The 13899-nt window shown below is 41.9% G+C and overlaps 1 protein-coding gene across 1 annotated transcript in view; it reads right to left on the bottom strand.

Annotated features, from left to right (window-relative positions):
- cdh8 (cadherin 8) overlaps positions 1-13899 on the bottom strand; it is a 220649-nt gene that overhangs the window by 93268 nt on the left and 113482 nt on the right. The window contains exon 3 of the mRNA XM_048605765.1: positions 7044-7163. Within this exon, the coding sequence (XP_048461722.1) occupies positions 7044-7163 (120 nt within the window). The remainder of the gene's footprint in view (positions 1-7043; positions 7164-13899) is intronic.

The following is a 13899-nucleotide window of genomic DNA, read 5'->3' as shown; positions in this document are numbered from 1 at the left end:
ACAACCAGCAGGGCCTTTGACATTAGGCCCCAGATGTCAGTGAGGAGGGCTTTGCAGGGTCACCAGGGCTATGGTTGCTGTTATCATTTTCAGTGCCATATTCAATTAATTCATTGTCCATTTGGTTTTATCCCTCTTTCCCTTTCCAGTGGCTGATAGAATCGAGTGGCTTACTAGGGCAGCTAAGCATCTATTACATTGCTGTGGCACTGAAGTGACTGGTAGGCTGAAGCAGGTAAGCACAGCGGGGTTTTTTTAGCAGCTGGGTTTTTACAGGAATTGACAACGGTCTGATTAGACTTTTAGTTTCAATGGGCTGAATGGTCTATTATTGCTCTGACATTATATGATGTTTTGGTCTTCCGGCACGGACCCCCGGCCTCGGGGCGAAGGCCCGGCGCGGACCCCTGGCCTCTGGATGAAGGGCCGGTGCGGACTCCCAGCCTCGGGGCAAAGGCCCGGCGCGGACCCCCGGCCTTGGGGCGAAGGCCCGGCGCAGACTCCCGGCCTCGGGATGAAGGTCCCGTGTGGACTCCTGGCCTTGGGACGAAGGCCCGGCGCGGACCCATCTGCTCCATCGACTATTATTTGTGTTCGCCTCTATCTCTGCATTAGATGGACTGTAATGGTGAGTTTTTAACTTTATTTGTTCATTTTTCTAATTTATACCTGGGATTTTGTACTCGGGTTACCTTTATAGCTGAGACGGAGCTGGACATGGCGACTTTGTACACCTTTCACTGTACTCCCGTATCCCAGTGGATTGCATGTGACAATAAACCTAATTCTAATTAATTGTTCAAATGATCTTCAAAGTCTACAATCGACCTGATTGGGATTTGAACACAGATGCCTAGAACATTACCTGGATCTCTGGATTAATGTTAAAGTTGGCCTAGTCCCACCACACCATAGAGCCACTCTCCCATTAGAGAGAGATGACTTGTGGTGACTTTAATTTGAGGGTCGTCTCACCTCAAGTGTGGGGAGAGGATGAGGAGGAGAGTCCTTAGTAACCTTGGTTAGTGTGGGAATTGAACCCATGCTGTTGGCATAACTCTGCATTAAAAACCAACTGAGCTAACTGACCCTCCATTATTGAACCACTAACCCAGCAACAAAACCACTATACCATCGTCTCCGCTCTGTAGTTACGTTCTATAGTCGAGCAAAAATACTGTATTTTATTTTGTTACCATGGTTACTAAACATTAACGATGAGTGAATTTCAACACACTGCGATTTATACAGTAACATAATGACCCGTGAACTGTTCCTACACCTCCTTATCATTTTTTTCCTTTGCCTAACATTTGTAAAAAACAACCTGTAGCCTCACAAAAGAAAAGCAATATTATAAATATCTGACCTGCAGATGAAATCAGCAGCAAAACAGTCATGAACTTAAACCTTCCGCTTATCAACTGAATGATTTGCTATCAATCTACTTCAACATTCAAAGGGTAAACTTTGCTCGCCAACAATTTATACAGTGACATGAGCATGATGTGTCAAATGTGGCCACATAAGACTTTGAAGCAGAGTCATAGAGTCATACAGTCATACAGTCATGGAATCATAGTATCATACAACTTAGAAACAGACGCTTTGGCCCAACTCATCCATACCAATGAGACATTTCAATCTGACCTAGTCCCTTTTGCCAGTATTTCACCCATATCCCTCTATACCCTTCCTATTCATACACCCATCCAGGTGCCTTTTAAATCTTGTGATTGTACCAGCTTCTGCCACTTTCTCTGGCAGCTCGCTCAGTTCATGTACCACCCTCTGCGTGAAAAAGTTATCCCTCAGGCCCCTTTTAAATCTTTCCCATCTCACCGTAAACCTACGACCTCTAGTTTTGTACTCCCCCACCCTCAGATAAACACCTTGGCTATTTCACACTATCCATGCACCGCATGATATTATAAATCTGAGGTCAACCCTCAGCCTCTGGTTTTCCAGGTCAAAAAAATAGCCCCAGCCTATTCAGCCTCTCCCTAGAACTCAAACCCTGCAGTCCCCGTAACATCCTTGTAAATCTTTTCTGAACCCTTTCAAGTTTCATAACATCCTTCCCATGGAAGGGGAACCAGAATTCAAATCAGTATCTAAAAAGTGGCCTCATCAATGTGCTGTACAGCTGTAACATAACATCCCAACTTCTCTACTTAGCGTCTTGACCAATGAAGGCTACCGTGCCAAATGCCTTCTTCACCCCAGGAGTCAACATCTTGACTAATTCCTCTGCCTATACAGGGTAAATTTTAGTCTTGCCCCTTTCCAAAGAAGGCAAGCAATGCTCAATTGCAAATTCCTGCCTGTAGGTGCTGATAGCATTCTGGAGCTTAGGCAATGTGGCCCGACATTATGTCACTCGATTAGACATTCTTCAACTTGGGACCTTTCCAATCAATATTGGCATGCTGCTCAAGTAATGAACTGAATGCCAACCGAGCCAGACCTCAGCTTCACACACACTTCTGGCAAAATTCACTGGATATTTTAATTACTAACCATTAACAGTCATATCATAATTTGAAGCTATTATTTGTCAGCCATTGTCTAATTGCTCAATTCTGCCAGTGCGGAGGATGCACTAGAAAGAAATATCTCAGTTTTAGACTTAAACAGACGAAGAAGGGAATTATTATTAGTTGCTTGGGCCCTAATCTCTGGGATTCCCTTTCTGAACCTCACTGTACCTCTCTTTGCTCCTTTAAGACCATACAACGTAAGTTTTTGACAAGTTTTTTCATCATTTAGCTCAATATCCCCTTTATTTGGCTTGATGTCAAATGTGATTATATGCACAAGAGCGTGGCACGGTGGCTCAGTGGTTAACACTGCTGCCTCACAGTCCCTGGTCTCTGGGTTTCATTCCACCCTCAGGCAACTGTCTGTGTGGAGTTTGCACATTCTCCCCGTGTTTGTGTGGATTTCCTACTGGTGCTCTGGTTTCCTCCCACAGTCCAAAGATATGCTAGTCATCTGGATTGGCCATGCTAAATTTCCCATGGTGTCCAGGGATTTGCACGCTAGGTGGATTACCTGTGGGAAAAATGCAGGGTTACAGAGATAGGGATTTGCATGCTAGGTGAATTAGCCATGGGAAAAATGCAGGGTTATGGGGATAGGGATTTGCAGGCTAGGTGGATTAGCCATGGGAAAGATGCAGGGTTACAGGGATAGGGATTTGCAGCCTAGGTGGATTAGCCATAGGAAAAATGCAGGGTTACAGGGATAGGGATTTGCAGCCTCAGTGGATTAGCCATGGGAAAAATGCAGGGTTACAGAGATAGGGATTTGCAGCCTAGGTGGATTAGCCATAGGAAAAATGCAGTGTTACAGGGATAGGGTAGGGGCTGGGTAGAATGCTCTTCAGAGGGTCGGAGTGGACACTGGCAGAATGGCCTGCTTCCACACTGTGGGGATTTTGGACGATTTAATATATTAAAGCTACATCAATATGCCTTGATGTATGTAATGTAAAATATATATAGCATATACATATAAACCCCTGTAGTTAACATCAGTGAACTTGGCTTGTAGTAATTTTATTTTATTTCACTCATGCACATGGGTTATTTATTGCCCATCCCTAGCTGCCGTTGAACTGAATGCTTGTTAGGCCATTTCAGAGGGCAGTTAAGAGTCAACCACATCGCTGTGGGTCTGGATTGCCCTTGAGGCCTGACCAGGTGAGGATGGCAGGTTTCCTTCACTGAAGGATTGTAAAAAAATCATTTTTTTTTCTCTGACAATGGGCAATGTTTTCATGGTCATCAGTAGAATTTTAATTCCAGATTTTAAAACGCTGTATTCAAATTCCACCATCTGCCCTGATGGGATTCGAATGCAGGTCTCCAGAACATCGGCTGAGTTTCCTGAATTAATAGTCTAGCAATCACACCATTAGGCTGTCACCACCCCACATCAAAGCAAAATACTGCAGACACTAGAAATCTGAAACAAAACGCAGAGGATGCTGGGAGAAACTCAGCAGATCCAGCAGCACCTATCCAGATGTTAACAGTTTGAGTTAACATTTTGAGTCTGATATGACTATTCTTCAGAACTGAAAGGGGTTAAATGGGTTGTATGTGCCACCATTTTCCAAACTGTTCTGCTTCGGAAGAAAAGGCATACCAAGCTCGAAACATTATCTCTTATTCCTCTCTCTCGATGGATGCTGCCAGACCTGTTGGGTTTCTTCAGGCTTGCAGTAATGAGAGATGTATACTTTTTGAGTGAATAACAAATGTTTTTAATTGATCATAACTGCATACAGAGGCAGGGTAAGAAGGGACAGTGTTCAGGCCATGCTGAGATTTGATACAGCTCTGATCTTTGCTGAGTAGTTATACCCGGAGGAAAGCTACAATTTCCTTTGCTCTGCATGGCTTGTCTTCCTCACTTAGGCATGCTCTGTGAGTCTATCAGAGGGCTCCGCTGGTTTTACTCTGACAAGCTGAGGACTGAGAAAAAGATAAACATTTTACAAGACACTTAACCATTTTATAGAGAATTTTTTTTCTCTGTCTGACTTGTGCAAACAATGATTGGATTAGCAACGCTGTTTAAATTTGCCTGGTGGCAAGTTTTGTGTTGTGAGGTAGACCACAAACTCGTTTTGACAAGTATGCAGCATAGACTTACATACTGTCCTCTCAGCAAATGGTATATCCAGCTATCCCAACCCAGGAGCTGATTGGCCATCTGCAGCCAAGCAGAATATATTGTGTGATTTAATTTGAAGCTATTAATCGTCAGCCATTGTCTAATTGCTCAATTCTGCCGGTGCAGAGGACGTACCACACAAAACAGAATCTCGGTTTTAGACTTAAGCAAACGAAGAAGGGAATTATGGTGCGCTTTTAAATCCTATCAGCCCTTCATAGAAAGAAAATAATTGCCTCAATCTTAACAGCAACATATATTCCTTATGAGACAGAGAAGAAAAAGAGGAGGGGAAAATGAGTCAACAAATTGGAATGAATGGTTTGCTTCATTTCTGTAATAATCTCTTCCGACCAGCTGCCAGAACTGCTGCTTTATAACTATATCGTGAAAAATTACCCAACGGAAGGAAAATGAATAATGCTTCGTGAAACATATGCACAGAATGTTGGCTGACATGGACTATTTGTTCTCTGCCTGTGCCTCTATATAATATCACCTTCCCTAAATAAACCAGGCACATTGTGTGACCCAGAGTCATTAAACAAAAAAAAAATTAAAAGTGCCATCTTTTTTAGATAAGGAAATAAATGTTTTAAAGACAGAAGTACATGAATCACAATGTTATTTTTAATATTCAGTCCCTGAAGAGACCCCAATGGCAGAAGGGCTTAAATAAAGTAACCTGCATCATGGAAGCAATTTTAACGTAACATTTCAGTTCAGGATTAATAGATTCCCTACAGTACGGAAACAGGGCCTTCGACCCAACAAGTCCACACTGAACCTTAGAGCATCCCACCCAGACCCATCCCTCTTTAACCCACCTAAGCTCCACATCCCTGAACACTATGGGCAATTTACCATGACCAATCCACCTAGCCTGCACATCTTTGGACTGCGGGAGGAAACCAGAGCACCCGGAGGAAACCCACACAGACACAGGGAAAACGTGCAAGCTCCACACAGACAGTTGCCCGAGGGTGGAATCGAACCCAGGTCTCTGGCGCTGTGAGGCAGCAGTGCTAACCTTAAATCTGATATGACTATGCCTTAGAATGTTCATATTGCACTTAAATTGTTAACTTTCTCCACAGACCATGTCAGATGTGCTGAGTTTCTCCAGAATTTTCTATTTTTGTTTCAGATTTCCAGCATCCACAGTATTTTGCTTTCTCATACTGAATTTAAATGGATTTGCAAGTTTTATCTAGAAGTACTAAGGAATGGCATTAGGCCACGGTTTCCTCATTTTGGAAAAACACTGCCAATTACCAGCCAATCATGTTGAGTAGAATTATTATAATATTAATCAAAGAGTCATAGAGTTGTACAGAATGGAAACAGACCCTTCAGTCCAACTCGTCCATGCTGACCAGTTATTCTAAATTAAACTAACCCTATTTGCCAATATTTGGCCCATATCCCTATAAACCCTTCCAAATCATATACCCATCCAGATGCCTTTTAAATGTTGTAATTGTGCCAGCCTCCACCACTTCCTCTGACAGCTCATTCCACACATGCATCACACTCTGCGTGAAAACATTGCCTCTTATGTCCTCTTCAAATCTTTCCCCTCTCACCTTAAACCTATGACCTCTAGTTTTGGACTCCCCTGCTCTGGGGAAAAGACCCTGACTATTCACCCTATCCATGCCCCTCATAATTTTATAAACTTCTATAAGGTCTCCAGTCCTCATTCTCAAGATGCTCCAGGGAAAATAGCCCCGACCTATTCAGCCTTTCCCTATAGCTCAAACCCACCAGCCCTGGAAATATCCTTGTCAGTCTTTTCTGAACCCTTTCAAGTTTCACAACATCTTTCCGACAGCAGGGAGACCAGAATTGAACACTGTGTTCCAAAAGTGTAGGTTGCTTATGTTGTTTTACAACCAAGGTACAAAACCTCTCACTGCCACATTGGGCTAAAATCTACCGTAGAAATAACAGACAGGAAAACAGTACTTTCATTACGTATGTGTTACTCAACCAGCATCTATGCGCACAATGCACGGTCAACAAGAACCAACACAGCAGGGAGAATGGGTACTCTGCATAGTTTGCATTCATGGAAAAATAAGGCATCGTTTTATCAGAACACGGGCCTACTTTCTCATTAAAGAGAGAGAGTGTGTGTGGTTTGACCTGAGGCTCACCATATAGGTAAGGTAGGGTAAGGGAGGAGGATGAAAATGAAAATCCTTCACAGTAACCTCAGCCTGCATGGGAATTGAACCCATGCTGTTAGCATCACTCCACATCGTAAAACAGTGCCCAGCCAACTCAACCCATCTGAATCTGGTCATGTAAGAGTCTCAAAAAAAACTGAATTGGAACAATTAACAATGATCACCTACCAGTGTGTGGCTCGATGGAAAAATATGGCTGCCCTTCCAGGATGCTGTACACTAATTTTGCGCTGTTCCCATAAACTGGATCATCAGCATCTGTCGCGGTTATCCCCATGACTGATGTGCCTATTGAAACAGCAAAACAAACGATTTTCAGGAGCAAGAAAAAGTTTTAATAATCAGCAATCCTGCCTTTGATGAACTTACTGAACCTTTCCATCTTCTCACCATAAAATTGGTGGTTTAGTGGACAGCAAAAAATGTTACCTCAGACTACAACAGGATCTTGATCAGCTGGGACACATGTCCAAGGAGTGGCAGACGGAGTTTAAGGAGATAAATGCAAGGTGTTGCATTTTGGTAAGACAAACTAGGGCAGGACATACACAGTTAATTGTAGGGCCCTGGGGGAATATTGTCAGAGAGACCTAGGGGTTCAGGTACATAGTTCCTTGAAAGTAACATCACAGGTAGACAGGCTGATAAAGAAGGCATTTGGCATGCTTGCCTTCATTGCTCAGACCATTGAGTTCAGGATTTGGACGGCATGTTGTGGCTGTACAGGACATTGGTGAGGCCTCTTATAGAGTACTGTGTACAGTCTGATTGCCCTGCTATGGGAAGGATATTATTAAATTGGAAAGAGTGCAGAAAGGATTTACAAAGATGTTACCGGGACTGACAAGTTATAAGGAGAGGCTGAGTAGCTGGGACTTCATTCCCTGGAGCATAGATGTTGAGGGGTGACCTTATAGACTTTTATAAAATCATGAGCAGCATAGATAAGGTTAATAGCAAAGGTCTTTTTCCTAGGGTAGGGCAGTTCAAAACTAGCGGGCATAGATTTAAGAAGAAAAGGGAATGATTTAAAAGGAACCTGAGGGACAATTTTCACACAGAGGGTAGTGCATATATGGAATGAACTGCCAGAGGTGGTGGTAGATGTAGGTACAGTTAGAATATTTATACAACAATTGGACAGGTATATAAATAGGAAAGGTTCAGACGGATAAGGGCCAAACGCAGACAAATGGGGCTAGTTTAGTTGGGAAATATGGTCAGCATGGATGAATTAGACTGAAGGGTCTGTTTCCATGCTGTATCACTCTATATTCCCTATATCCATCAAATGCATTTCTCTTTGTAAGGACATGTGATTATCTCTTGAACTGAGAAAACAGAAAATGTTGGAATCAGACAGAAACTCATACATGGTCACTGAGGATTATGAAAACAGGACAAGGGATGATGTTTGTGAAGTGGGATGAATACAGAGGAAAATTATGTCAAAGAACAATGGAGAGGTGAGCTCGTTGAAGTTTGGGCTGTTGACACTTGAAAGGAAGCAAATATTTTTCTTGAAAGCATTAGATTCTGTCAGAACAGCTGAGTGTTTCCAGAATTTTCTGTTTTCATTTCGGTTTTCCAACACCTGTCATACTGTGCTTTTCTAATTATCTCTTTAAACCATTTCTCCAAATTAATGGGCTTCTGGGGAATTTATTCCACACTTTGGTTACATGTTGGATTAAAAAGTTTTGCTTGGCTTCCTTTCTTACTCCTGCTTTGCTCATTTTTAGAAGCGGGAATAAAAGTCAATTAAACTGCTAACAAAGCACTGGGATTTATTTCCAGTGGTGTAGAACTTAAACTTGTATTATGCTCTGCATTTACAATTTTTGCACAGTCTTGTTTCCAAACCTAGTAAAGGGCATCAAAGCATTGGAAGAAGTGCAAAACATAATTACGAGGATGATACTAAAACTGAAGGATCAAAACTATTGGGAGATATTGAACATGTTGAGGCCATTTTTCTATATTTCTGATAGCAGCTTGGATGTGTAACAGCTCATATATGGAAAGTCCTGGTTTCTACTGGTGTGCAAGATGACTACTTGCGCAGAAAGTGCTCCCAACTGTACAATCTTGTGCTCCATTCCCCTCAATACCCATCTCCAAATCGTTTATATAAATCAGAAAAAACGTGGTCCCAACACTGATCCCTGGGGAACACCACTTTCAACTCATCTCCAGTCTGAGAAATTCCATCTGTTTCCCATCTATTAGCCAACTTCTACTTGTGTGCCCACTCCACTGACTTGTCTATGTTCTTTTGAAGTTCTCCCCAGATCATATCATAGAATCATGCAATTTTACTGTACAGAAGGCTCATTGTGTCTGTACTGGCACTCAAAAGAGCTATCCAACCAGTCCCAGTCTCCAGCCTTATCTCCTATAAATTCATCACTTTCAAATATCCAGAGCTCGAGCAGTGGTCAGAGACAAAGTGGCACATCCATGAGGCTGAAAGTCACATGGACAGCACAGTTAGAGAGGTGGTCACAATGCTGCTCAAGGGACTGGAGAGGAGAAGGCGAAGAAAGGAAGGCGGTCACCAAGTAGTCAAAGAGAATCAGATAAGAACAGCAAGAGTCGCCAGCTGTCCGGCTCAAGAATCCATTTCGGAAACTGACGAGGGCACTGGATCCTCAAGGGAGTACAATCAGAGACAAGCTTTCTTCCGTACAGGGTGTCGGAAGTCTAGAACTCACTGCCTATAAGGGTGGGAGAGGCAGACACCCTCATAACATTGAAGGAGTATTTAGATGTACACTTGCAATGTTAAGGCAAATGGGCCAAATGCTGGACAATGGGATTAGAATAGATGGCTGTTTTTGACCAGTGCAGACCTGTTAGACCAAGAGGCCTTCTGTGCTGTAGATCCCTGTGACTCTAAAACTTAAAGGAGACCTGATTGTGTTCTTTAAATTTATGAATGGTTTGAGAAGGGTGGATATGCGATGTTTGTACTTCTGGGAGAATCCAAAACCAGAGGCCATAAATACAAGAAAGGATCCACAGGGAAATGAGGGACAGCAGTCAGAATGTGGAACCCACTATCACATGATTATTTAAGGCTAAAAATACCTGGATGTTTTCAAAAGGAAACAAGATGAATTCAAGAAAGGGAAACGCTTGCGGAAAGGTCGAGTCGTTAGATTGCATACGAGGTAACTTGTATTGAAGCATAACAAACAGCCTGTTTCTGTAGTTTCTATGGACTTCTATGTAATTCTCCTGCTTTTGGAACACTTTGTAACAGCTTTGTCTGGAATAGTACCTTTAAGTCCTATTACACTGAAAACTATAATTCAACTACCCTCAAATGTTCTTTCTTTTCAGAAGGGAATTTTAGACCCAAATATGAAATATTTCAGTTGCACTAACTTTCACCAGCACTGCAGCCTATTGCTGTTCTACCCCTAAACTTCCAGCAATCAGCTTTATATTCATTATTTGCCTCAAAACTAACTGAGCATAAACAACCCCTTCCTGTCACATTGGGCTGGAATTTACGACAGAAATAATAGAGAGGATAACAGTGCTTATTATTACTGCTGTGCAAATTGAACAACTAGAAGTAAGCACAATGTGCAGTTCAACATAAATGTTAGGGGTTTGCTATCTAAACTGTGTTCTTCTGCCATAGCCTGTGTTACAGGCAGCATCCTACCTTTGGGACCCTCATTCAAATGTATTCAAAAGCCTTACAATCCAGTAATAGTGTGCTGCAAAAAGTTAAAAGTCAGTCTATTTCAGTCAAAATGCCCCTTTCATGTCTCAGTTAAGGTGAAAGTCCCATTGTCTCAAGCCTCTGCAAGTGGAGCTAGGAGGTCCAAGTTCAAAGACGTAGAATCAAGTTTTAAGTTGCAGAGGAGACCATTCAGCCCATCATGTCTGCATTTGCTCTCCAAATGATCATTCTGACTTCGGTCCATCCTCCTGCCTTTTTCCCAGACCCTTGCATATTGTTTCTATTTAAATAATCATCTAATGTTCTTTTCAATGCCTTAATTGACTCTGCATCACCTTCACTTCCAGGCAATGCATTAGATACCTAGACCAATTGCGTGGAAATAGATTTTTTTTTCTCACATCACATTTGCTGGTTTTGCAAATGACTTGAAATCCTCTGCCATCTTCCACTTGATCCTTTTATTAGCAGGAACTGTTTCCCCAACCTACTCCATCTATCAGCTTCATGATTTTAAAAACCACGATCAGATCTCCTGTTACTCTTCATCTCTCCATAAAGAATAGCCCTAACCTTTCCAATCTATCTGCACGTGAACTTTCTTATCCCTGGAACCAATCTTGTAATCTAGGCACTCTCATTAAGAAATGCATTCTTTCTCTACTGAGTTCACATCCTTTGTTTATTGTGATTCTCAGAATTGGACACAATACTCCAGCTGAGGTCTAACAATTATCCTACACAGTTCAGCATCATCTCCCTGCTTTACTCCTCTACGCCCTTATTAATGAAATCCAGGGATACCGTATGCTTTATTGACTGCTCTTCACCTGTCCTGTCACCCTCAACGATCTGTGCACACAGAGCCTATGTCCCTCCACTCCTTTGCCACCTTTAGAATTGTGCCCATTATTGCACATTGTCTGCCCATGCTCTTCCTACCAAAGTGCATCATGTCTCACTTCTTTACATTGAATCTGCCACCTGTGTGCCCACTCCACTGATTTATCTATGTGCTTTGAAAGTTCTATACAGATTGTATCATAGAATCATAGAATTTTACACTACAGAAGGAGGCCATGTGATCTGTTGTGTCTGTACTGGCATTCAAAAGAGCTACCTAACTACTGCCATTTTCCAGCCCTATCTTCATAGCTCCATAAATTCATCACTTTCAAATGTCAAGGTCTTTTGAAGCCCCCTGTGGAACTTGCCTCCACTACTCTTGCAGGAATCACATTCTAAATCCTAACAACTCTCTGAGTAAAGAAGCTTCTCCTCATCTCACTCCTAGCTCTCTTTCTGACAATCTTGACATTACAACCCCTCAATACTGATCATGGAAACAGAATATCCTTCTTTATCCTGTCAAAACTGCTCAGAATTTTAAATATCTCAAAAAGGTCATGTCTTATCTTCTGTGCTCCAAGGACAATAAGCCCAATTTCTCATTCCTGGTATCATTTGTGTAAATCTGCATTTCACTCTCTTCAGGGTTTTAACACCCTTCCTTCAATAAGGTGCCAAGAACTGAACACAATACTCCAAATGAGATCTGACCAATGATTTGTAGAGGTGTAACATCACTTCCTTGCCTTTACACTCTATTCCCATATTTATAATCCCAAGGATCCTGTAAGCCTTCTTAACGACTGTTTCAATTTGCCTGGCCACCTTCAGAGAATCACCCACATCAACCCTGAGGCCCCTCTGCTCCTGTACTCCCCTCAAAGTTGTACCAGTGAGCCTGTCTTGTCTCTGTGTTTCTTCTACCAAAATGTATTACTTCACATTTCTCTGCATTGAAATTCATCTGCCAGGAGTCTTCCCACTTGACCAACTCATCAATGTCCCTTTGAAGTTGCTCAGCATCATTCTCACAATTCACTGCTCTCTCTAGCTTAGTATCATCTGCAAATTTAGAGATTTTACTCTCAATACCCATCTCCAAATCATCTTTATAAATCAGAAAAAGCAAAGGTCCCAATACTGATCGCTGGGGAACGCTACTTTCAATTCATCTCTCATCTGAGAAATTCTCTGTTTCCTATCTTTTAGCCAACTTCTTTGCTGTCAAGGACCCATCAATCCCAAACATTTCTACTTTTCTAAACAACTTGCCATATGGCACCATATCAATTGTTTTGTGAAAGTGCAGATATACAATATCTACAGCACTATCCTCATCCACTGTCTGTGTCATCTCAAAGATCTCAGTTAAATTTGTCAGACATGATCTGCTCTTGACAAAGCCGTGCTGACTGTCTAATATTAATTTATTTTTCTCCAAGTATATATTTACCTTATCCCATATTATGGCCTCCATCAGTTTTCCCACTATTGGTGTCAAGCTGACAGATCTGCAGTTTCCTGGGTTATCCTTTGCCCTTTTCTTAAAACAACAATGTCACATTTGCAATCCTCCAGTTTCCTGGACCTAATCCTTTGTTTCAGAGGGGTCTGGAAAATTTCTGTCAACAAAGCTCTGCAATTTGCTCCCTTACCTCTCTCATCAATCTAGGATGCATCCCATCCAGGCCTGGTCACTTCTCTACTGGAGTGCTGCCAGCCTTTTTAGCATCTTTTCTTTGTCTATCATAACACTGCTTGATGCTCAATACCATGATTTTCAACTGGGTCATTGTAACCATCTTCAAATTTGGTAAAGACAGAAGTGAAGTATTTATTTACGACTACCCATATCCTTTGGTTCAGTGAGCAGTTTACCCTGCTTATTCCCTAGAGTGGGCCCCAGTATATCATTCACTAACCTTTTACTATCATGTTTATTTTAGTGCAGCCTTGCCATCCTTTCCTCATGCTTCCCCTTTGCTTCCTTATTGCAGCTTTATCCTCCCTCTGCATTTAAGATACTCTTCCTGATTTCTACTGCTATTGTTATTCGGGTACATATCACATACTTACCTCCTGTTTCTTCTTTATTTTCTCATCAATATCCTTCATCATCCAGGGTACTCAAGCTTCAGAAAACCAGCATTTATTTCTCAGGAGTATGTACCCAGCTTACACCCTTTTCATCTCCCTTTTAAACGTCTCCCATTTTTCATTCACTGTTTTATCCAGTGTAATGATCTCCTCACAATTTACAATGCTTCCAATTTTTAGATCAAATTGCAAACATTTAAATTGTCACTGAACACCAGATCAATGTCATGATATATATTAGTAAAAGGATGGCTCCTAATACCAGTCCCCTGCTTAATACCATGACATGACATTCTCTAGCCCATAAAATATGCACTACCCAGTTCTCAGTTTCCTATTACTCACCTATTCTTTTCATCAATGTTGCTATAGTCCCCTTTA

Source organism: Rhincodon typus, chromosome 15, assembly GCF_021869965.1.
Source record: "Rhincodon typus isolate 14 chromosome 15, sRhiTyp1.1, whole genome shotgun sequence".
NCBI classification, from domain to species: Eukaryota; Metazoa; Chordata; class Chondrichthyes; order Orectolobiformes; family Rhincodontidae; genus Rhincodon; species Rhincodon typus.
This window is presented reverse-complemented; position numbering and strand designations above follow the sequence as displayed.